We start from the raw sequence: 24,338 nt of genomic DNA, 5'->3' as shown, positions 1-24,338 counted from the left end.
GTCTCTCCATCTCCCCACTAAAAGGTAAGCTCTATGAGAGCAGGATCTTTATATGTTGTGTCCTCGGTGTGTACTAAAAACCTCAACTCTTTTCAGAAGGGGAGAAAGCAGGGACAGGTGGGAAGGTGTGGGCACCAGGAGGGGCCATCTTAGCAGCTCGGTTTATACACAAGCTGGTCTTAGACATGGTACAGTTTGTGAGCCCTTTAAGAACACTCAGAGACTAGACATTGTGGCTTTTAACCACCGGGTGGCGCTGCTCACTAATTTTCCTAAGATCAAGTCAGACTACAATTACTTTTCAGCAGCTCCAAATCCTTACCATGCTCCAGGACCCCGCTTAAAGTGTTGTTAATTATAATCATAATCACTAGATCTTATTCCTCATATCTACCTGTAATTTTGTATCTGTTAACCAACCTCTTACAACTTCCCTTTCCCCCTACCTTTTCCAGCCTCTTGGTTGGACCTTTGTCACCATTTTCCACTGAGACTTTTCTTGCCAAGGTTGCCAATGACTTTCATGGGTCAAATCCAATGGCTGTTTCTCTATTCTTCCTTTACCTCTTGGCAGCACTTATCATATTTGACTGTTCTCAATTTCTTGAATTATTTTAGTTTTTTGGCTCTCAGGGTACCACAGTCTCTGATTTTCTTGCTATGTCACTGGCCACTCGTCCATTCCATTTTTGTGCTATTCCTTCTCTACTCTGCCACTGAATGTTTGAATGCTCCTGAGCCTAATTATGCAGTCTCCCTGGCTGACCCCATCTGGTCCCATGGCTTTACATCTCCAGCTTGACCTTTTCCTGGCACTGCAGACCCACATAGCCAATACCTTATTCAACATGGCCACATGGACACCTAAGAAGCATCTTTAATTTAAAATGGCCCCAACAGAACTCCTGATTCTGCCCCCTAATTTGCTCCCCCTGCTCCCAGACCTCCCCACCTGTATAAATTGCATTAATACCCACCTAGTTGCTCGAGTCCAAATCTTTCTCAGTAAATCATTTCAATTCTATCCCCAAACATTTCTCTAATCTGCTCATTGTCTGCTACCTCCACCACTACTTCCCTGGTCCAAGCCACTGTCATTTGTAGCTGCTGCTGTGTTTTCCTGACTAGTCTCCCTTGCTCCTAGTAATTCTTCTCTGCACAGAAGCCAATGTTTCTTGAAACATGTAAATCAAATGATCTCTCTTGGCTGCTTAAAAATTCCCCAATGGCTTCCTACCTCTCTCGAAATAAATTGCACCCTCCTTACTCTGGCTTACAAAACCCTCCCTGCCCTGCTTTTGCCTTCCTTGATACTCATGCTACTCTCCTCCTCCTCCTCCAAGCTCCAGCCATCTGCCTGCATGTGCCAAGCTAGTTCCTGCTTTAGGCTCTTTGTACTGGAAAGTTGTGCCCTCTGCCTGGAAAGTTCTTTCTTCCCCAGGTCCTGCCATGGCTGATGTGCTCTAGGCATTTAACTTTTGAGTTATATGTGACCTTGTCAGTAAGGCCTTTGTCACTATCCAGTCTAAAGAAGCCATTCAGTCATGTCCTTGGCTCTTGAGAGGTGCTTGGGATTTTTTTCATTTTCCCAATTCTACATTCCAAAGCTTCCATGAGAATTCTGTGAGTCCCCAAAGACTTACTTCACAAGTTCTCAATCTCTTACTCCTCGTTCTGGGGGTGCTGGCCATGACATCTATGTTATCCTTGATATGGAGTCCTTTCCCTCATCGCCTTGGCCCAAAGCACTCACAAGTGCTTTAATCAAGTATTCCAGGAGCTAAATAATTGATGGAACTTTTGAAAGGGGAAGTCCTGCTGTTTTTTTTAAAAAGATGACCGGTAAGGGGATCGTCACCATTGAGTTGGTGTTGTCAGCACCACGCTCTCCCAAGTGAGCCAGGGCCGGCCCTTCTGCTGTTCATTATACAGCCTCCATCCCCTTCCCCAACTTCTCTCTCTCCCTCCCCTCCACCTCTCAGGGGCAAAACTGTTCCTCTTCTTGGTTCACTCAGAGCAACTTCACTCCTTCCTCTAAAGTCTTGGCTCCAGTCTATAACCATGTCCTGCGGGAGTTTCCTGCCTTAACTAGGGTTGCCCACGCATTTTCTTAGCAAAGGTTGTTTTCTCCACGAGAGGGATTCATGTTTTAGCTGTTAAGAGATCGATACTGTTTTCCATTTTATTATAATGCTTGTTCCAGACCCTATGCCAGGGACTGGGGGTTGTCACAGCCGCCCTGTTAAGATATCAGCTTCATTTTGCAGATGGGAAAACTGGGCTCAGAGAGGATAAGGCTGTCACTAATAAATACCTGGAGCAATTCAAGGTCCCTTTCTGCATTTGACCGTTACTTATTCAGAGTCTTCTCGGAAAGAATCAGAAGATACCTGAATGGAAGTCAGGCTCTCCAGGGAGCCCAGGTCATGGAAAAGGAGGCCTGAGGCTTTGAACAATTGCTTCCTTATTTGGATGACACCAATCTTCCCCATGCTCATACAAGCCTCAGGGTGGTGTAGATCAGAGATGTATTAGTCCATTTCGGTTGCTTATAACAAAAATACCTGAAACTGGGTGATTTGTAGAGAGACAATATTTATTGTGTGCAGTTTTGGAGGCTGGGAAGTCCACAGTCCAGGAAACACCTCTGGTGAGGTGACTGACTCTACAGCAATGCCGGATGTCACATTGAGAGAATGGCGGAGCAGAGAGAGACATCGCTCCTCACGTGCTCTCCTTTTAAAGCCCTCAGAACCATGCCCACAACCACCATTAAACCATCAACTTCTTATTCCACTTATTAAGGTATTATCCTCACAATCAAATCACCTCTTCAAGGCCCCACCTTTCAATTACTATGATAGGATTTCCTACCCTCTTAACACTGTCACAGTGAGGATTAAGTTTCTAATACATGGACTTTGGGGGACACAAATTCAACCCACAGCAAGAGGTTTCTTCTGTTTAAAATGCAGCCCCCAGTTCTAGTGCCAGGTATGCCAGTGATTTGTGGTGTGACCTTGGGCAAGTTACTTTCCTTCTGTGGACTTAGTTCCCTTATCTTTTGCTGAGGATTGAATGTCCCCTTAGAACTCATTGAAGCTTGACTCCCATTGTAACAGTGCTAAGAGGATGGGAAATCTGATCATGATATTTGTAAGGTGGGGCCTTTAAGAGGTGATTATATTGTGAGGACTGTGCTCTTCTGAATGTATTGATCTATTCAGGGAGTAATGGTCATGGTTCTGATGGCTTTACACAGAGGGCAAGTGGTGAGAGGGTTAGCTCTCTCTTGCTCAGCCCATTCTAGCCATGTAACACCCTGCATCACCATAGAGAGTCACCACCAAGAACAAGGCCCTCACCAGATGTGTTCCCTTGGACTTCCCAGCCACCAAACTGTAAGAAATAAATTTCATTTCTTTATAAATTACCCAGATCCAGGTATTCTGTTATAAGCAACAGAAATAGACTGATGAATCTTCACAGTGAGGGAAAGCTTCTTTCTGTCCTACATTCCATGGTCCTATAGAAAAGTCAGATACCGGAATAATAAGGCCTGTTTACTGAGCACTTATTATCTGCTAAGCACTCTCTCATATCACGTATTAATTCTCTCAACACTGGGAGGTAGGTAGCATTATTGACCTATTTTGCAAATGAGAACCAAGGCTTAGAATGATTAGTAGTTATCCAAGGCTTCAAAGTAAGTGACAGAGTTGGGATTTGAACCTAGATTTGTCTGTCAAGTTAGGAGCCAATGCTTTTAAACCATTGCATTGACTGTGTCCCCCAAGTGCCTGTTCAGACTGCTGACTCTCAGTGGTTGCTCACACTCATGCATGCACGCATCTCAGGAGGCCTAATAACATTTCTAATAGGCCTGCTGAAACCAGACTCGGGACATCTGGTCATCTGGTCCAAGTCCTCATGGTATATGAGTGGGCTGCATACAAAGAGTACATGTGACCAGTCCTCTGTGATTCCCAGTAAAATGCTCTTTGTATTACCCAGAGTGGCTTCCTCATCTTCTTCCCTTTCTGCCCCAACTGGTTCCCCCATGTAACTAGCCACCCACATTCCACAATGCTGACAGCCATGTAAACTGTTTGGGAGTGGGTTTATGTTGGTGAGATCTTTGCTTTAGGATGACCAGGGCTGGAAACTCCTGTGTATCAGAATGAGGAAGTCCTTTGTGTGTGTGTGTGTGTGTGTGTGTGTGTGTGTGTGTGTGTGTGTGTGTGTGTGTGCGCATGTGTTTAAAGTCAGGCATCTATCTACCTCCCTTGAAAGGACAGGAATATCCCTCTTTAAAAACAATTGAGTGCACCTGAGAAAAGTTCTTTGGGTTCTGACCCATTAGAAGTTTCTGGCAAGACCCATTAGAAGTTTCTGGCAAGCTTTATTTATGCTCTGGGGCAGGTATTTGACTTTGTATATATAGCCTTCCAAACAGTCAGGTTTTCAAACTGACATCTCAACCCTGAATTCCTCTGATGCAACAAAGAAAGAAACAAACAGCATTACATTTCTGTTTCAGCTTACAAGAATCCTGGCCTTGTCCTTCCTGTTTTTAGCCCTATCTTGCCTTTTAAGCCTTTGATCTCTGGTACCCTAAGACCCTGGTCCTGACTAAGGACTTTGAAACTTCCTGCTGCTTTGGGTGTACACTCTGTTGTTCTGGCTCCTGTGTTAATCTAACCCCGCCACCACCACTCCTTCCTTCCCCTCATGTCTACTTTGTCCTCGGCAAGCAGAAGTCTGTGCCTGACTACACTGTATTTGTTAGTGATTATGTCACCCCCAGGCTGTGAGCTCCTGGAGGGAGGACTTTGATCATAGTTGTAACCCCTGAACTTTGATAGCAAGAAGGGTGAAGAGAAATTACTGGATCAAGGAGCAGGAGCTCACAGCCCAGGAAGGGACTAAAGCAGGTAGCCCTGGCCCCCTGTGGAGGAACAAGGACAGCAACGTGTGGGGCAGAGCATCCAGCCTTCACTGGCCTCTGAGCCCCTGCCTGGCCATGGTGGTGATTGACGGGTTGTTGTACAAGTTAAGGTGCTTTTGGTGCAAGTAACAGAAACCAAGATCTGTTAACTTTGGCTAGCAAGAAAGGGGGGACACCCATGTGTGCAGTGACAGATGATTGGATAAACAAAATATTGTAGATACATACAATGGATATTATTCAGCCTTAAAAAGGAATGCAGTTCTGATACATCCCACAATATGCACGAACCTTGAGGACATTGTGCTAAATGAAATAAGCCAGTCACAAAAGGACAAATGCTGTATGATTCCACTTATTTGAAGTACCAAGAGCACTCAAATTCACAGTGACAAAAAGCAGAATGGTGGTTACCAGGGGCTGGGGGAGAGGAGAATGGTGAGTTAGGGTTTAACGCGTATGGAGTTTCAGTTTGTGATGATGAGAAAGATCTGGAGATGGATAATGGTGATGGGTTGTACAACAAAGTGAACGTACTGAATTGTACACTTAAGAATGGTTAAAATGACACCAAGGTCTGGGGTTCAATCCCTGTACTAGTCAGCAAAAAGAGAGAAAGACTAAAATGCTAAATTTTATGTTATGTATATTTTAACACATACGCGTGCACACGGCCCCGGAACTGAGTGAATCAACAAAGGTTATTCCAGAGGTGCTAAATGCCACCGTGGCCCTTCAGGAATTTTTTTTTTTAAAGAGGGATAATGGGAAGGATGCTGGGTCATCTTCTGGAAATGGAGCACTAGCCAAAGCCCCAAGCCTGGAGCGTGGACAGGAAGCAGGGTAGCTCCACGTATTTTAGGGCAGGAGTGTATAGACCTCTTCCCTTGGGATGCTGCCAGACACTCACTTCTGCTCCAACAGCAACCAGTCTGTGTGTCTCAGGTCCGAATTTCAAATCTCTGTGAGCGTCTGATTGGCAGCTGGGTCAGGTGGCTATTGGGTAGATTCGCTCAGTCTGGAGTGGAGAGGAAGGCTCTTGTATTGCCAACATGGTAAGGGGGGATGCGGGAAAGGGACACTGGGGGCAGTTATAGGCCAGTTTACCAGAATCCAATTCACTGAATGGCCACTTTTCAGAATGATCACTTCACTACATTTATTTGTTTCTGTTAATTATCTAGCTTTAATTGCCTGAGTTTTGTTTTGCCTTCACAACAGCATTTTGGGAGAACATTGAAGGCAAGGGAGCTGAGTCAGTTCCCTGCTGTTGAGCTGGAGACAGAGAAGGAGAGAGAAGGGGATACTGAACAAATATATCTGGGCTTGGTGCTATGTAAACCCGCCAGCCCCGAGCCTTGACAAAATTCCCAAGAAATGTGACGCCCCTGAAAGTACTGCGATTAAGCTTCTTTCACCCTAGCAGAAAAAGGCAGGAAGTTAGGAATCAAGTTGGCAATTAAGGAAATTTTATTTATTGCATGCTTGAGTTTTGGACTAGGTGTGCCCCCAACCTAGTCTAACACCCTTTCCCTGGTGGGCAAAGCTTAGCGGGGGAGCTAGAGATGTGTGCCTCTTCTTTTGTTTTGGTCACTCTCTGTACCCATGCCACCCTGAGAAAGACCAAATGTGGGTGGATCTAGCAAAGCCCCTGGGACAGGGCCCAAAGTGATTAACATGTGAATATTCCCACCCTGATCTGCTAAGAAAAAGTTACCTTTTGAAAGAAAAGAATCATAGAAAAAAAATAAAGGTCCAGAAAAGGGATAAGGATGGGCAGGAAAAGTTAAGAGTTCTGGGGGTCTGTTAATGGGTCAAGACCCAGAGGCCAGAGGCAGTTTGGCTAGTTGGAAAGTATCCAGTATTTAGAATGGCTGGTGTATTGGGATGAGGTGAGGAACTGAAAGCAGAGCAAGGAGAAGGATGTGAAAGATGTTTTTCTGTGTGTTAAGAATGTATCTCTGCCCCCTTTCCTTTGGCATTTCTTCCCAAGATTGAGAAAATATTTGAAATACTTTTCCTTTATTTTGATCATTGGCTGTTTGAATGTGACTGTGCTAGACCACAAGGCTGACTGTGTTTTCATACGTAGGTTTACTCCTTCTCTCCCCAAACCTAGACTTCCACTGAGGCCTGATCATGGGGAGCTGAGGAGCTGGGTTCGTCCTTTCTCTGATGTAATAATTTTAACTTAGGCCAAGTTTCTGGAGGGCAGCAAAGGTAGGTTGGGATCCTCGATGTAGTCTTGGACCCAGCTGTTGTCAGGGTTGGCACAGACTTCTCGGTTCTTTTTGGTGAGGAAGCTGTGGAGGCAGAGTTAGACTGTCACGGGCTGCAGAGTAGGGTAGGGGTCCAGATCACACTCCCACCTCTGGCTCACATGGGCCTCACCTCACGTTCTTTAAGGCCTCCCTAGGCCTCCCCTGTCTGGATCTCCTCAGAAGGCCTCCCTCTCTGGCTTTGAGACTTTATCATCTCTTCACTCAGTCCCTTCCCCACTCAACCTGGACCCTCAGTCTTGGGTTTCATAGTGGCTGCCATTTATTGGGTCACACAGCTATAAGTGGCAAAATCAGGAATTAAACCCATGCCCCTGTAATTCAAAGCCCAAACCCTTGGCCACTACTCCACTGCTTCTAGCATGGAGACCTCTTGGTTCTGTGTATCCCATTCCTGCCCCCAGGTTTCGCTTTCCTCTTTACAGAAATATCTGCAGAGAAGTGCTTACATGATTGCTGGCGGGTGACAGTTAAAGGCGTTTCTGTATCCCACCACCAGCTTCCTTGGCAGTACTTTCTCATGAAACTTCAGGCAGCAGTTGGATGGAAGATTCACTGACTCAGGCATTTCTGAAGGAATCACATTGCAAGCTGAGCCAGGGAGGCAGAGAGGGAGAACACAGCTGCCCCCCTCTGTCTCCCATCAATTGCATTCCACTCCTGTGATAGCAAAGCCATCTGTTACCAGGGACTGTGACAGCTTGATGGGTAATAGAGAAAGGGAAAAAGTTGAACCCATCTGGGGGACACACATGTAGAACCTTCAGCCTCTGAATGAGGGTCATCAAGTACAGATGACTTAGCTATTCACACTTGTCCGTGAACCAGGAGGGAGCTTGCTGACTCTTTGTCTACTCACGACTTGATTTGACAAACGTGTATTGAGCTCATGTTACATGCTAGGATTATGGTAAGAATTAGTTGAGAAAATGCTTTCAAAGCCCTTAACTCAGAGCCTGGCACACCGAAATCCTCAATCAGTGCTTATTATCATTAAGAGCAAATGGTAGTAATGAACACTCTTCTTGCCTTGGAAATGGCTCTTTTTTTCCTCTTTGATGTTTGCAGGATGCTGGACTTGATTGGTTGTTGTTGATGTGTTTCCCTTGAGCTCCCCTGACTACTCATCTGCTAGGGAAACTACACAGGAGGTCAAGCCAGAGGCCGCCCCCAAACCTGCAGAGTACAAGTTCCTCTGTAGCCTGATCCCTTGCCTCCAGCTAGTGGCAAAGCTTGTGGGCCATTTTCTCTTCCTTGAAGCCTGAGCCCACTGCACTGGCCTGATTGGCCATTGTTGCTCCCTCCACCCACCAGACACACAGAGTCCCTTCATAAGTGACTCTACACACAGTCCCTTTGTAAATGACATTCGTGTGCCTGGATCTCAAAGCAAAGTTTACAAAGACCAGGGTCATCCTGAGAGTATGTGGGCAGATTACATGATGCACCTGGCCCTTGCTCCCCTGAGTGTTTACACAGGTAGTCAGGCCAGACTGCACGCTCAGGGTAAAAAAGAAAGGCTGGGGCAGCTAAAGGCAGGTACGTGGAAAGGCTGTGTGTCTTCATCCCTCCTCTTTCACCAGATCCTCATAAATGATGGTGGAGACAGGGGATAGGGAGTGGTCAAAACAAACCCAATTCTCCACAGGTGCCAATTTCCCCTCTCCGCACAGCTCAAATCTGTTCAACCCCTTTTCTCTTTTCTGCAGACCATATCTAGTCTTAGGCTGGGAGATGGAGATGGAGCCCATCGATCCCCAAACAGCACACTTGGCCATCCCATAGGGATTCATTTTGGTTGTCTAATGGTCCCAGTGATCCATGCCAGCCACTGTGAGGAAGAGGTGTCTAGGTTCGGACTCCCCAATCCTGGGCTTAGTCCCAAGTGATCGCATCAGTCTGCTTCTCCCAACTCATCCTCCCAGAGCACCCATTGCTTTTCTCATTCACCCACGTCCCCTCCCCTTCATTACACGCATTTCTGATTGCATTTTCTGCTACTTCGTTGGCTCCTCCTCCTAAATGATCATTCCTGCTTTCTATCCTTGGGACTCCTGAGGAAGCCTTGACCCAGATTCCTGGAACTGCTCAACTCCAGAAGGATCTGGACCGAGCCCAGCTCTACTTACAGAGGGGAGAATTTGAGGACAGCAGCTGTCACCTCTCTGGCAGCTTCCCTGCTCCCCTTTCTCATTCTTGCCCTGCAGGGACAAGTGGACTCACTTGACTGACTGTAAGAAGCAGAAGCAGTGGTGAGGATGAGGATGAGGAGAAAGAGGGCAGCCACGGAGACCTTCATCCTCTCAGTGGGGCAGTACAGCCTCAGCGGAGGGCCGAGTGGAGATGGCTTCCTTGCTGGTTGTTCGCTCTCCTGCTGCTCAGCCCTCTGGACTCTGACCGCTTCAGAGTTGGTGGAGGAGGAGAAACAACGGACCTCGATGTTTGCTGAAAGGGAGGGCAGTGGAGGACGGAGCCCAGCCCAAAGCTGAATTCAGGAAGGTCTGAATTTGTGTGAAGGAATAAATTGGAGAAGGAATGTGTGGTGAATGTGCACTGTGTCAGCCACCTTGCATGCCCAATTTTACTTAATCCTCAAGACAGTGAAGTAGCGATTATTACTCTGCTGAGGCCGTGGAGGCTTAGAAAGGTTAAATAAATTGTCTGAGGTCACACAGGAAGGAGGTGGATAGGCAGTACTGAAAACCAGATCCATTTGATTTGACCATGTTACCTGCCGCCATCTCAGTGTTGGGGAAGGGGAAGGAAGGGTTGAACTGCCCCAGGTGATTGGTCTCTGGGAGGGTGAGAATAAAGCAGGATTAGAGAGAGCACAGACTGAGGCAAAGGTAGGGTTTAGTGGTCTCTGAGAGGGACATCCCCCATCGCTAGTCCAAGGACACGTTATTGAACTCACTCTTTTATGTCACAGATTATGCTAACACTCTGAAAAAACAATGTGCCTGATCCTTGAGTCCAGTTTGTAACTGATGTGTTTGGTTAATTTGTAGATGCTTTTATTTATCTCTTTGGACCTTGGACTCTGGATTGATTTCTAGGTGTAGCTGGCTGATCCTTTCTGTGTGCCCGCTGTACAGTTTTGTCCAACTCTGCCACTGTGGCCAATCATCACCAGCAGAGGGCGCTCCAACACTGTGCTCCTGACAACCTGCTTCTGGGGTCCAGAGTTCTGGCTTCTGCCCGGCTGGCCTGGGCTCTGGCTGGGCCTGCCTCACAGCATCATCTCTCTTTCAGATTGCCTCAGGGCCCCTTTCCACTTTGAAGGCAGCTTTCAGAGAAGAGATGGAAGATATGGGGGATTTTGTGGTTGATGGACTGGGAACTCTAGAGGCATAGGGGATGTGTTTCAGAGGTTGGGAGTAGTGGGAGGCAGGGGCATAATAATAGGGAATGTGCAGATCTTTATGGGGCTCACTGCTGGGCACGAGTGCTCATAAATAGGCAAAACATATAATGCAGTTAGTCCTGCTGGGCTCAAGGCAGTTAGTGGTGGTGAAGTTGTGGCCTTTTGTGAAGGTAGGTAAGCTATGTATGTGGGGTGCCCCCCAACCTCTGTTTATGGAGGTGAGGAAGCCTGGGTGTAGCTTTAGCATGCAGGCCCCCTCTTGGCCCTTGCCTTGGTCCACAATCTCTTGTCTGTGGAAGGCTGGAGGCCAGCGGAGGGTGGTCATAGTCTCTACATTGGGCATGCTCCTAATCCAAGCACACAGAGCTCCTCCTTGAGCACTGGAGGTGGGGCTCACAGCCTATTCTTGGAGCATAGCCCCCCTCTTGATTCCTGTCTTATTCCATCAGCTCCAGCCAGAAAGCCCCCATGTTGTCCCTCAGCTGCCTTTCCCCGTGTAGACATACCTGGGAGGCACCATGGGGGTCCCCATTGGTCCATCCATCCATCCACCCATCCATCTATCCATTTCCTGAGCAGCTGGTATGGGCCAGGCTTTCTGCTAGGCCTTATGGGCAACAGAAAAATGAGTAAAACAGTATAGTATGACCTGGTGTGTGTAAGTGGAGGGGGAAGGATTTGCTGAAGTGTGTCCATGAATCATTCTTATCCCAGAGAGCAGTGATGAAAGGCCTTGGGAAGAGCACAGAGAAAAGGACTGTGGAGCTTGACTGTTATGGAGAAGCCTTTATGAAGACTTACCTGTAAAATCAGAGGATGATTCTTAGCTTTTACACTTGTTGTGAAGCTTATATAAGATAATTCATATAGGCTGCTTAGCAGAGTGTGTAGAATGTAGAAAGCACTAAGAAAATGGTACCTGTTCAGGAGGTGGCCTTTACACTGAGTTTCCTTCTCACTTTCTGCTCAGTTTCTCACTACCTCCATTGCAGGTCTGACTCATTGTTTTGCACCAGACTCTGAAACTTCTGTAGAGAAAGGCCTGATGCTAGGGGGCGCCACATCCGGGCTGGGCTCACTGATGTCCTCGGTCCACTGCCAGTGAGTAAGTTTAGTAGAATTGAATGAGAGCAGAGAAGGCATGAATGGTCTTTAATTCAAGGCAGGGCAGCTCCCAGGGGGTTGCTGGGGCCAAAAGCTGGGGGTGGGAGGGGGCCTTAGCCTCTTCTCTTTAGGTCTCTGAGCTGCACCCTTCTCCACTACTTCTGGGTCACTCAGAGGTCTCCTCCAGGTCTTTGATGTAGTCCCGGACCCACTTGTCACTGGGGTTGGTGCAGATGGAATGGCCCTTTTTGGTGAGGAAGCTGTGGAGCAACAAGGAGAAGGATTACAAACCTAGGGGTCCAGCAGCAGGAAGAGAAAGGCTGTCCTCTCTCCCTCCCAAAAATTCCACCTCAACCTGGACTGTTTCTCCTTCCTTTATTAGAGGCAGCTCGGGGCCAGTCGCCTCTCTCAGACTTGCTGTTCATACCCTAAAACTCCTAGACCCATCTAGTCTGTGTGTCCCCCCAAGGAAATGCCCTCTTGCCTTCTCCTGCCTTCCCCTGATGCCTCGCATCCATGGGGCCAGTTTCCACATGGCTTCCTGCATGCTCCAGCCAGAAAGCCCCAGGTTGCTCCTCAGCTGCCTCTCCCTGTGTAGACATGCCTGGGAGGCGCCGTGGGGGTCCCCATCCTCCCTGTCCCCCAGGCCCTGCTGGCTCCCTCTCCCCCAGTGTGATGTGTGGGTGCCACCTACACAACTCCGGGTTTGGAGCACTGGCCACTGGTCTCATAATAATCCGTAATCCAGCGACGCGGGAGTGCGTGGGTAATGTAGGTGAAGCAGCACGCCGTGGGGTGGTAAGGTCCTCCTGCGGAGAAAGCGTGAGGGAACCTGTCGAAGGTGATACTACTGGCTGCTTCTGCAACCCCATGGGGTGGAAGAGGGAAAGAAGGAGAAGATAGCCCTGCTGATCTCAGAGAGTGGACTTTGGAGAAGCTCAGTCTTTTCTTCTCCCTCTCCAGGGTACTCCTTAGCTCCTCTTCCCTCCTCCTTCATCAGCAACCACCCTCCTTCCTTTTCTTCACCCCCTTCTGGAAAGACTGGCTGATAACTTTCAACTGTGGATTGAAGAGCAGCAAACCCGGATCTCCTCATTGAGCATACACCATTCCTGGGGTGTCGACTGGCAGAGAAGGCTAGTGACCTGCTCAAGGTCCTACAAACTGCATGCCTTATTTGGGAAAGATGCTCCAATGAGGAGGATATTTGGAATAAATCCTAGTGAAGATTGGGAGACATGCCATTTGGGAATGCAGACCCAACCCTCCCGGTCCCCCATCCTGCCCGTGTCCCCACTGAACCCATAGCCTGCAGAGAGGGAAGGATGCCCACACCACGATCTGAGGACAATGGCCTTGGAAGCAGGACACCCAAATTCTAGCCTGACCTCACCTTTGCTTTCTTTGTGCTGTGACCATTTAACTTTCACTTATAGTTTCTTTCTCTGGAAATGAGGCTTTTGGACCAGGTCAGTGGTTTTTACACTGAACTCCCTGGGGCTCTGGGTACTGCAGGGACTGTCTTGCTGCATAGGACAGCAATATCTTGGGGATTGCACTCCATTCAGCCCTTTTTTCTGATTTACATATTGGGTCTCTATGGAAGGCTTTGCTTGAAGAAAAGGTTTCATGGTCTAAAAAGTTTAAAAAATCTCTGGATTAAGTGATTTCTCAATTTTTTTTTTTTTAAAGATGACCAGTAAGGGGATCTTAACCCTTGACTTGGTGTTGTCAGCACCACGCTCTCCCAAGTGAGCTAACTGGCCATCCCTGTAGAGGGATCCAAACCCGTGGCCTTGGTGTTATTAGCACCACGCTCTCCCAAGTGAGCCATGGGCTGGCCCTCAATTATTTTCTGACTGTGAAATTTCATAATTTCATGGTTCTCATAGGAGATACAAGGGGGTGACAGCGAAGTCACCCCAAGCTTGGATCATGGAGATAGTGGGAAGAGTGCTGCAGGCCATGGCAAGGCCCTGTACAAACTAGGACATGCTGTGGTTACAGAGGAAGAATCAGGTGTGTGCATGTTGTCTGACCAACCCGGACAGAAATGTGGATGTGTGTCACGATGGCCTTGGAGGTCACCGAGGGTGGCCAGATGCTTGGGTGGAAAGGGAAAGACCTGGCCTGTTACAGAGCACCATTCCAGGCATCATCCTCACTATCCAGAGAATGGAATGCCAGACCCGTTGGTCCCCAAGATCCACTCAGGGCTCTGACTCTCTATCTTGTTCCTCTGAGTTGACAAATGGCTTTTCAGAAAGGCATATCAAACTGCCCAGATTTCTATTAGCTCTAGACTAGCTTTGTTTCAACGACCTTCTATGTTTCCACCAGCTTCTGAAAAGGAAACATGGTAAAATGGAAGGGACAGGAGTAGCTTTGGTTGTCTGCAAAGGCAGCTCATCCTAAGGGCTCCCATGCTGAGGTGGCCTAGGCAGGACCCCACACTGCTGTGTTTCCCCAGCTCATACCCAAGCAGTAGCACACTCACAGCATGGGGGGGATGCCAGGCCGTCATCTCAGCAGGACAGCAGACAAAATGGCCTTGAGGGGCTATAGACACCGCTCTACAATCTCCCAGAGGATACTGCCCCCCAAATGGAGTCAGCCACTCTTTTGCATAATGGCAAAGAGAGGAATTGAGGGAGTGGAGAGGCAGGCTGGCCTCACTCCATGCCTTGAGGAAGCGGGACTAGTCCTGTGGAGGGTGAGGATGAAACCCATTTAAGAAGACACCAGACCACCTCCTTCTAGATTCCCTCCTCCTCATCTCCCAGCCACCTTACTTCTGCTTATTTCCCCACAGGGCCTAGGTTGGAAGGAAGACAAGGTGTTGCACTCACGTGAGGAGGATCCAGCCTCAGCCCCTAGGGCAACGGTGGTGATAATGAGGAGGAGGAGGAAAGAGGAGATGGCAGCCACGGAGACCTTCATCCTACCAGAGCCCATGCAAGAGGAGAGCTGGCCTGGTGGGGGTTCTGGGGCTCCTGGGTGAGGAAGTGTTGAGAAATGATCACTGAGGCAAAATATTTTTTTTAAATAAGGGAACTAAGATTTTGAAGGGAAGTAGAAAAGCAGCGGATGCCTCAGCGATTTCATGTCCTGCACATTTGCTGAGGGTGGCAGAAGGAAGCACTGGGAACCAAGACTTAAGGGAGGAGATTGTCTTCCATCCCTAGTGGGAGTAAGTTTAACTCCTTTATGTTAGCCCTTCCTTAGGTGTAGACCATGGGCACAAGGGTTGGATGCAGTGTCTCAGACTTAGCAAAAGGCCTCAAGGCTAGGATGTGTCTTGTGCCCAGTTCTAGTTCCGGGCCTCAGAACAAGGCCATGTAAATAGAGAATCCAGAAATTAACCCATACACCTACAGTCATCTGATCTTTGACAAAGGCACCAAGCGTATACACTGGGGAAGAGACTGCCTTTTCAGCAAATTGTGCTGGGATAACTGGATATCCATATGCAGGAGAATGAAAGTAGACCCATACCTATCACCATATACTAAAGTCAACTCAAAATGGATTAAAGAATTAAATATACACCCTGAAGCAATAAAACTTCTTAAAGAAAACATAGGAGAAACACTTCAGGAAATAGGACTGGACACAGACTTCATGAATACGACCCCAAAAGCACGGGCAACCAAAGGAAAAATAAACAAATGGGATTATATCAAACTAAAAAGCTTCTGCACAGCAAAAGAAACAACTAACAGAGTTAAAAGACAACCAACAGAGTGGAAGAAAATACTTGCAAAATATACATCTGACAGAGGATTAATATCCAGTATATACAAGGAACTGAAACAATTTTACAAGAAAAAAACAAGCAACCCAATTAAAAAATGGGCAAAAGAGCTAAAGAGGCATTTCTCAAAGGAAGATATACAAATGGCCAACAGACACATGAAAAAATGCTCAACATCACTCAGCATTTGGGAAATGCAAATCAAAACCACATTGAGATACCATCTCACCCCAGTGAGGGTGGCTAAAATCCAAAAGACTCTGAACGATAAATGCTGGCGAGGTTGTGGAGAAAAAGGAACTCTCATACATTGTGGGTGGGACTGCAAAATGGTGCAGCCTCTATGGAAAATGGTATGGAGGTTCCTCAAACAATTGCAGGTAGATCTACCATATGACCCAGCCATCCCACTGTTGGGAATATACCCAGAGGAATGGAAATCATCAAGTCGAAGGTATACCTGTTCCCCAATGTTCATCGCAGCACTCTACAATAGCCAAGAGTTGGAACCAGCCCAAATGTCCATCATCGGATGAGTGGATACGGAAAATGTGGTACATCTACACAATGGAATACTACTCAGCTATAAAAACGAATGAAATACTGCCATTTGCAACAACATGGATGGACCTTGAGAGAATTATATTAAGTGAAACAAGTCAGGCACAGAAAGAGAAATACCACATGTTCTCACTTATTGGTGGGAGCTAAAAATAAATAAATAAATACACAAAAAAACTGGGGGTGGGGGGAAGAAGACACAACAATTACAATTCGTTGAAGTTGATACAACAAGCGAACAGAAAGGACATTGTTGGGAGTGAGGGGGGAGAGGGAGGAGGGAGGGAGGTTTCGGTAATGGGCCACAATAATCAACCACATTGTATATTGACAAAATAAAGTAAAATTTGGAAGAAAAATAAAAACAAACAAACAAACAAACAAACAAATAAATAAAGAGCAAGGCCATGTAGGGCCTGGAAATTTAGAATCTGTTTTTCCAGAGAACAGAGGGCGTTTGCGGTAGCGAGATGAGGTCTGGAGTTCCCTGATCAGGTCTCGTCCATGAGGGCTAGATAATCCTCACTTAAATTCTTAAGTAGGACCCACAGTTCCCGGTCTCATCCCACCCCACTCACCATACCCTGGGGTGAACAAGTGCTGTGATACTCAATAGAGATTTATTTATATAATGGCTGCTATATACTCTAGCCACTGTCTCAAATGATTTCTGAGTATTAGCCCATTTAATCTTTAAAACAGCAGTTGATAAAACCGAAGCTCAGAAGCAAAGCCCAAGTTTTGACAGTTGATAAGTGGAACTGGGGTTCAAACTCAGGTAGTCTGGTTCCCAAGTCTGTTTTCTTGACCACTGTGCTGCAGAGATATATGGGAGCCCCAATTAAGCTCTCTAAAATAATGTCCTGGCTGGCCTGGGTTCTCTACAAAGCCTTTAGTCTTAGCCCTTTTTTTTTTTTTTTTTTTCCTTTAAAAGATGACCGTTAAGGAGATCTTAACCCTTGACTTGGTGTTGTCAGTACCACGCTCAGCCAGTGAGCTAACCAGCCATCCCTATATGGGATCCGAACCCATGGCCTTGGTGTTATCAGCACCGCACTCTACCGAGTGAGCCATGGGCTGGCCTCAGTCTTAGCCCTTTCTGACCTGAGATAGTGAATCCCTTTGATGCCTTCTTCTAGTTTCTGACTTTCACTATAGAGAAGCTTGGTGGGAACCTTAGAAAATGCCTACTTCAGGGATGGCTAGCAGGTTTCATTGATAATGGTGGGCTGGAGCTCTGTTGGAAACTATTCTGAGGTCATGTCCAGGCACATCGGGAAGAAGTGCTGTGACTGATGTGCAGTTTCTGTGGTGGTGCAGCTTGCATGCTATGCATTTGCCATCCTTAGATTAGTCTAAGCTGGCCATTTACCAAATGGAAGCTGGGACTCAGAGAGGGCCAGCAACTTGCTCATATTCAGGCAATAATTTGGATGCGGGACAGATCCCACCTCTGCAGACTCAGTCTAGTGGTTCTCACCATGCTGTTTTGGGGAGCACTTCCCCTATTCTGCTTGCTGTTGTGGTTAGATGGCTTCTTAATCTCCTCTCCTTGCCTAAAATCATCAGAGATCTTTGCCCATTTACACAGAGCCTAGCGTATAGCTGGTGATTTATAAATATGTATTTTAGAAGAAGGATCAGTAAATAAATGAAGCCAGGTCTAAGAATTTTTATCTTATAGGAAAAAGCTAAATTCTCATGGTTAGGTGTGAATGGAGATGGGCATTAATTAGAAATATTCTGTATTCTGTATTTGTTATCATCAATAGCAACACTATTTAAACTCCTCATATCAAATTATAATTGTCATTAGGAACAGTCTCAGGAAACAAGCTATTTCTGGGAAGAAGATGAACTGGAAAGAAATAATGTTTACTTCTTTGTTTTCATGGAGACTAGCTGACCTGCCAAATTGCTGCTGGGAGCCTTACAAGAAATTCCTTTATTATTCCAGCAATTATGGAGTTCCTATGTACATTAGTCTGTATATGCTAACTGCTATAATAAACAACCCAGGGGATTAATTGAATGAAAATTTATTTCTTGCTCATGTCATGGTCCAATGTAGGTTAGCAGTGGGTGAGGCTGTGTGGGTTGGGGAGGGCTGCCCCCCCGCAGTCATTCAGGAACCAATTCTTCTTCTATCTTGTGATGCCACCTTTTTCTTTTCTTTTCTTTTTTTTTTAAGATGACTGGTAAGGGGATCTTAACCCTTGACTTGGTGTTGTCAGCACCACGCTCACCCAATGTGCTAACCGGCCATCCCTATATGGATTCTGAACCTGTGGCCTTGGTGTTGTCAGCACCACACTCTCCCGAGAGCCACGGGCCGGCCCCAATGCCACCCTTTTCAGCACAAGGCATCCAAGCTTGCTCCCAAGGAGAAGAGGCAGTGGAGGATTGGGGGATTTTTGTGGATCAGTTCTGGAAATGCTATAAATTACTTTCACCCACATACCATGCCCAACATAAAGTCACCTGGTGCCAACCTAATGACAAAGGGATGGAAAATATACATCCATCCTCTGTATGCTCAGGAGGGAAAAAGAATGGGTTGAATGACCGCATCACTTTGGCAAAATATCAAATACCAGGTACCGGGCTAGGCTTAGAGGGTGGGAATGAAGATGACCCAGACCTCAGAGGACTCACAGCTTAAAGAAGGACTCAAAAAAGTAAATGAATATTGGTAGCAACATAATTAGAAATCCTAAATGTTCCTCTGCTGCCTGCTGGTGAGTATGCGGTGCCTATTTTAAAACTGTTTAAAATGTTTTCAGAGCAACATATATATGTTGACTTAAAAAAACTCAGAAAGGCGGGCCAGCCCGAGGCTCACTTGGGAGAGTGCGGCAGTGCTGATAACACCAAGGCCACGGGTTCAGATCCCCTTACTGGAAATCTTTAAAAAAAAAAAAAAATTCAGAAAGGGTATGTAGGACATAAATTTTCTGAGTTCTTGCTTATCTGAAGGGGTCATGTTTCATCCCTCACACTTGATTGATTGCTGGATATAGAATTCTACATTGAGAATATGAGAATATGTTTATTTGAAACTTTTATTTGTGGTGATCTGCTGTTTCCCCTCTCTAGAAGATTTTAGGATTTATTCTTTAACCTTGTTTTCTTACTTTTTAGAACAAGAAGTGTTCCAGGCTAATCTTTTACTTTCCCTGGCCCAGCTCTGGAATTAGCCATTTCTCCAATGAGTCCTGATTCCTTTTTATGATGAAGCTTATCAAAGCTGAATAAAAGGAGAACGGTTTTGAGAAACCAAGATCTGAGTGCTTGCTGTCCTCATTGCTGTAGGAATGACATGGCTTTTAGATCTGAGCTTTCAGTGGACAAAATTAGGAAATATAAATAAGCATTTATGTATACGTGTGTGTTTAAATTTATATCTATCTCATACATTATTAGCAATTTCTATATCTTTCAATCTATATGAAAAACCAAAAGCTTATACTACTACGTCCAATTCCAAGTCCACACTACAGAGTTATTTTAGTTTTCCTCCTTTCTGTATGCTCTACCCTACTCTATTCTACTCTAGAAGTGAAAAACCTGGCTCCCATATATTTACTTAACTGTTCAGTCTCCTGTATGTAACAAATCTCCTGGTCACATTGGTTGTGTCCTTGTCTCTGGCCCCCCTGGCCTTATCCATGTCGGTCATCCCCTCTGCCCTAGTCTTGGCTGAGTCCTCAGGTGAGGGAATGAAATATATTACTTTTTAAATCTTGTCTGTGGTTCTAAAAGTTAAATAGGAAAATATGGATGTTTCCATTTGGTATTTTATGCCTTTATGATTTCTGTGAAGCTCTGGATTTTTTTTTTTTTTACAACTTTTAAGCTCATATTTTTCTAACTATTTTGCACAACTTCCAAGACTTTTACTTTTAAAAATTCAAAATTGATTGTCAGACTTATTTAGCCATGTTTGAAGCTTTTTCCAGTTATATGTTTCTTTTATAATTGAGCAGCTTTGATAAGCTTCATCATAAAAAAAAATCAAGTATCAACACAAGTGAAGAACAGGCCCATTTTCTTGTATGTCCTTGAAAATACAATAAAAACTCATTTTTTCCAGCTCTTTTAAATTATTTTTTGATTACTGAAGAAATGTGTGCTTTTTATAAAAATTGCAAACAATGATGAAGTCAAGAGTGAGAGTTCCTCTTCAATTTCCCCCCACCCTGCAGCATCAGCAATACCTGGTAACTTGTTAGAAATGCTGATTCTTTTACCCTACCCCAGTCCTACTGAGCCAGATTTCTGGAGGTGAGACCCAGCAATCTGTGTTTTAACAAGCCCTCCTAATGATTCTTATGCATGCTTAAGTTTCAGAAGCCCTTATCTAATATAGAGCTTTCTTTCTTTCTTTCTTTTTCTTTTTAAAGATGACCGGTAAGGGGATCTTAACACTTGACTTGGTGTTGTCAGCACCACGCTCACCCAGTGAGCTAACTGGCCATCCCTATATGGGATCCGAACCCAGGGTCTTGGTGTTATCAGCACTGCACTCTCCCAAGTGAGCCACGAGCCGGCCCTAATATAGAGCTTTCTGACTGGTGTACTTGAATATATTAGTCTCTCCAGCCCTTGGGCAGTCCAACTGGGGCATAGGGCTTGAGTCCCAGGATGGTTGCCTACAATATAATCAGCCTTATCTTTTCCCTTTAAAATTACATAAAAATTTGGAGACCTAGTGATGAATTAGACATGATTCTTGCACTCAAGTGTCATATCATATTTTTATATTTAGTCTTCTCTGTGGACTGAAATATTCTTGAAGGGCAGGAATCTAGTGTGTTTTCTTCTTATGGTTTTCATAATGCCTAACACAATGCATGCATAACATAAGGCAGTGACTCAATAATAATCTATTTGAGTGACAATAAATATCTTTTCAGGATTCCAGAGAAAGGGAGATGGGTGCTTCTGGCTGGGATGATGAGGAAAGGTTTTATGGTAACACCTAATTTAAACCCTACAGGTTGGGTTGAGTTTTGCTGGGCAGAGTTGAGAGGAGGTCATTTCTGGGAGAGGACACCACACTAAGCAAGGAAGCAAAAAAGAACATGCTGTTTTTGCAGAACTGTGAAAATAATGTTTATATTGTGCAATTAACCTAGATGTAACATGCCTTTGTCCCCTCCAAGACCTCAGAGACCTTCTGTGAGTGACCAGATGCTTGGTTAGAAAGGAAAGTCTTGGTTTTTGTCCCTGTCTTCTGTTGAGCCACCATTGTCATGACCCAACACCTTGATAAGAGGACACCTTGTCCTCTGGAATCCACACTGCTCAGGTACTCTCTCTTTTCGTTTTATTTTTCTGAGCCAACAATTGACCTATCAGAGAACCCAATGAAACCATATGCATTCCCCTTAAATCTAGCACAGTTTTAATCCAACAACCCTCTGAGATTTTCCCTAAGGCTCTGAAAAATATCTCCATAGAGAATCCAGAAGCTTCTGAGTTGCAATCCCCCTGTCATATTTTTAGGCCTCATTGAGCTGGTTTCAACTCAAAACTTCTGAATTCAACAGCATTCAGTGACATAATGAGAGCAACAGGAAAGATCATGAATTGATCAAAATATAGGCCAGAACCCTGAACATCTGTGTTTGCCTCTTATATTCTCCCTAAATCCCATTGAAATGACAGAAAAAGTATAAGAATAAATTCATAGTAGCAGTAGGGAAGCAGAAAAAATGACATCAGCCCACCACAAGGTGAGACATTTGTGTTCTATATAGAAGACATGGGTCAGCTTGATGGCAAACCACAAGAAGGCTGAACAAGTGTGTACCCTCATATAGGTAAAGGAGAAGATCATTGAAAAAGAGAACTTTCTCAGCAGTACCTTGGATAATCTGAAGATCAGAGTCAGCGGTTCTGGGAAAAGAAACTTGGGTTGAATAAAAAGCTGTGGCCTGTCCTGTCCCCATTTCAAGACAGTCAGGTGTGGGGTTGACACAGAGTAAAGCTACATGCACAGTTCTCTGAATAAGGAAGGATATCTGCTGTGGGAGTCTTCCAGAAGGGACAGTGGGCCAGAGAGAGAACTGGGCAGTGCCCTGGATAACTCCTGGTCAAGGACAAGAAGCCCTACCCTAATCTCCTACTAGATCCCCCAGAATTAAGTTGACTACAACAGTGAAAGCCTGGCCAGTCCCACCCCTCGTTCTTCCTCACCTACCAAAGCCAGGGCTCCTACAATCAGAATCTGCAGGGAACTAGGGGCTTCTAGTTATCCTGAGAAATGGTGAGCAAAGAAAGGCATCCTTGAGGTAGTGAAATATACTAAGGACCCTGTGCAGGTCCACCAGCTAGCCTGCTTACCTGTTTCCCCCTATCTGCTAAAGTAGTATTTCTCAGCAAGGTCCTAGAACCATCTGCATAAGAACACTATTAATGCTTGTTTAAATTGTATATACCTGTGCACTACCCGTCTGATGGAGTTTGGATGTGTTGTCCCCACCAAAACTCATGTGGAAATTTGATCCCCGATGTGGCAGTGTTGGAAACTGATTGAGTCATGAGGGCGGATCCCTCATGAATTGATTAATGCTCTCCCTGGGGGAGGGGGGATTAATGAGTGAGTTCTCGCTCGATTAGTTCCCAGGAGAGCTGGTTGTGTAAAAAACCTGACACCTCCCTCTCTCTCTTGCTTCCTCTTGCCATGTGATCTGCTTGTACCATCGGCTGTCTGCCACTTTCCGCCATGAGTAGAAGCAACCTGAGGCCTGCGCCAGATGCAGCTGTCCCAGAATCGTAAGCCAAATAAGCCTCTTTCCTTTATAAATTACCCAGTCTCAGGTATTTCTGTTACAGCAACACAAAACGGACTAATACACCCTCATCTTGTCATCTCCTGCCCATCTCTCCACTCCCGCATCTAAAGTCAGGCTTCCCATTTAGGAAAGAGGTCTGTAGGATACAGACCTGTAGAACCATAGAGAAAATCCACACCTCCTCATTAAAACCTAGTCCTTCATTTACAAATATAAACAGACAACCAATGATAACCAGGCATTTGAGAATTACTAATAGCGTGGGGGGTGGTGGGAGAAAGAAACATTCCGAAGGAAACAGCAGGAAAAAAAAAAAAAAGAGGTAGAACTTTAGAAAAAAACCCTTATGATATTTATTCCCAGAAAGATTTAAGAAGGTGTGGCATCTACAAAACAGTAATAAGTTACTGTGAAAAAGGAGTGATCAAGATCAGCAAAGAATTCTCAGTAATGAAATACAGAAGAGACATGGCTAGAGACCAACAATTTTTCTCTCATAGAATAAAAAATGTAAAATATGAGAGAAAAGTTAAGACTCAGGGGGAATAGCTGCATAAAATCCAACATCCACCAGTAGTTCGAGAGGCTAGAACAATATAAATGGATGGGAAAAAATGAAGAAATGACAGAAGAAAATTTTCTTGAGTTAAAATAAGGCTTGAGTCTTTAGATTAAAAAGCTAATAGAAGGCATAGCAGGGATAATAATAAAAAAGACACATTTAGACACATTTTGATAAGATGTCTAAACTTCAAGGATAAAAAGGAAACCCTAAAAATTCCCAGAGGGTCTAAAACGTTTTCAGAACACTTAAGGAATAAGAAACCAACTGGCTTTAGAATTTTGACATTGTATGAGATGCTAGAAGATAATTGAGAAATGTCTACAGTGTTCTGAGAGAAAATGATTTTGTACGTGGACTTTCATATTCAGCTGAACCATGATTCAAATTTAAAGACAAAAGTCTTTAGACCCTCAAAATCTCAGGGAGTTTATTATTTGTATCAGTTGGAGTTCTTTGTTCAAAAGTAGTAGAAATTGACTGTGCTTCATATAAGCAAAAAAGGAATTTATTTACTGTGAAGATTTTGAGTAGTGCACAGAATTGGCAGAAAGGCTTGGAAAATGGGTAGAACCTAGAGAGAACAGCTCTAATGCCAAAGGAACCAACCGGTGTGGGTGATGCTGCCTCTGCTGCGAGCTGCAACTAGCAGTGCTGACCTGTAGCACTGGTCCTGCGATGCGTGAGCTGACACTGCTGCCTCCAAAATCTGGAAGTTGTTGCCACCACCACTGTCACCTGCGTGGAGTCCTCTCTTTTCCTTAGAACACTTGCTCCAGGCTCAAAGCTCTGGAAGGGAGTCTCAGACTGGCCGAGCCTGTGTCGGGTGTGCCTGTCCTGGCTCTCATGGAGCACAGGAGAGTGTTTGCCTTTGCAACTTTTATAGTAGGAGGCAGTCCAAGGATATATTCTAGCAAAATGAAAAATGAACCCAAGGAAGAGGAAGCTGTGGGCTACATGTCATGG

General features: G+C 45.3%; 2 protein-coding genes across 2 annotated transcripts; both read right to left on the bottom strand.

The window, feature by feature from the left end:
- Positions 1–7,139: 7,139 nt before the first annotated feature.
- On the bottom strand, positions 7,140–9,526 carry CCL16 (C-C motif chemokine ligand 16). The gene is made up of 3 exons (XM_063112767.1): positions 9,451–9,526; positions 7,677–7,797; positions 7,140–7,251 (listed from the first exon to the last, which is right to left on the bottom strand). Exons 1-3 carry the CDS (start codon positions 9,524–9,526, stop codon positions 7,140–7,142), a joined length of 309 nt encoding a protein of 102 aa, XP_062968837.1.
- A 2,200-nt stretch (positions 9,527–11,726) lies between these two features.
- On the bottom strand, positions 11,727–14,684 carry CCL14 (C-C motif chemokine ligand 14). Its single transcript, XM_063112765.1, has 3 exons — positions 14,545–14,684; positions 12,390–12,504; positions 11,727–11,955 (listed from the first exon to the last, which is right to left on the bottom strand). Exons 1-3 carry the CDS (start codon positions 14,648–14,650, stop codon positions 11,862–11,864), a joined length of 315 nt encoding a protein of 104 aa, XP_062968835.1. The 5' UTR covers positions 14,651–14,684; the 3' UTR covers positions 11,727–11,861.
- Positions 14,685–24,338: the final 9,654 nt, after the last annotated feature.

Source organism: Cynocephalus volans, chromosome 10, assembly GCF_027409185.1.
Source record: "Cynocephalus volans isolate mCynVol1 chromosome 10, mCynVol1.pri, whole genome shotgun sequence".
In the NCBI taxonomy this organism is placed as follows: Eukaryota; Metazoa; Chordata; class Mammalia; order Dermoptera; family Cynocephalidae; genus Cynocephalus; species Cynocephalus volans.
This window is presented reverse-complemented; position numbering and strand designations above follow the sequence as displayed.

What these genes read in the sequence shown, in the direction of transcription:
- CCL16 (XM_063112767.1), bottom strand. Translation starts at nt 9,526, where the DNA reads ATGAAGGTCTCCGTGGCTGCCCTCTTTCTCCTCATCCTCATCCTCACC. An exon ending in TGCTTCTTACAGTCAGTCAA is followed by an intron (nt 7,798 to 9,450) that starts GTGAGTCCACTT and finishes TGATTCCTTCAG; the next exon opens with AAATGCCTGAGTCAGTGAAT. An exon ending in TGTCACCCGCCAGCAATCAT is followed by an intron (nt 7,252 to 7,676) that starts GTAAGCACTTCT and finishes CTGCCTCCACAG; the next exon opens with CTTCCTCACCAAAAAGAACC.
- CCL14 (XM_063112765.1), bottom strand. Translation starts at nt 14,650, where the DNA reads ATGGGCTCTGGTAGGATGAAGGTCTCCGTGGCTGCCATCTCCTCTTTC. An exon ending in TGAGGCTGGATCCTCCTCAC is followed by an intron (nt 12,505 to 14,544) that starts GTGAGTGCAACA and finishes CTTTCTCCGCAG; the next exon opens with GAGGACCTTACCACCCCACG. An exon ending in TGCTCCAAACCCGGAGTTGT is followed by an intron (nt 11,956 to 12,389) that starts GTAGGTGGCACC and finishes GTTGCTCCACAG; the next exon opens with CTTCCTCACCAAAAAGGGCC.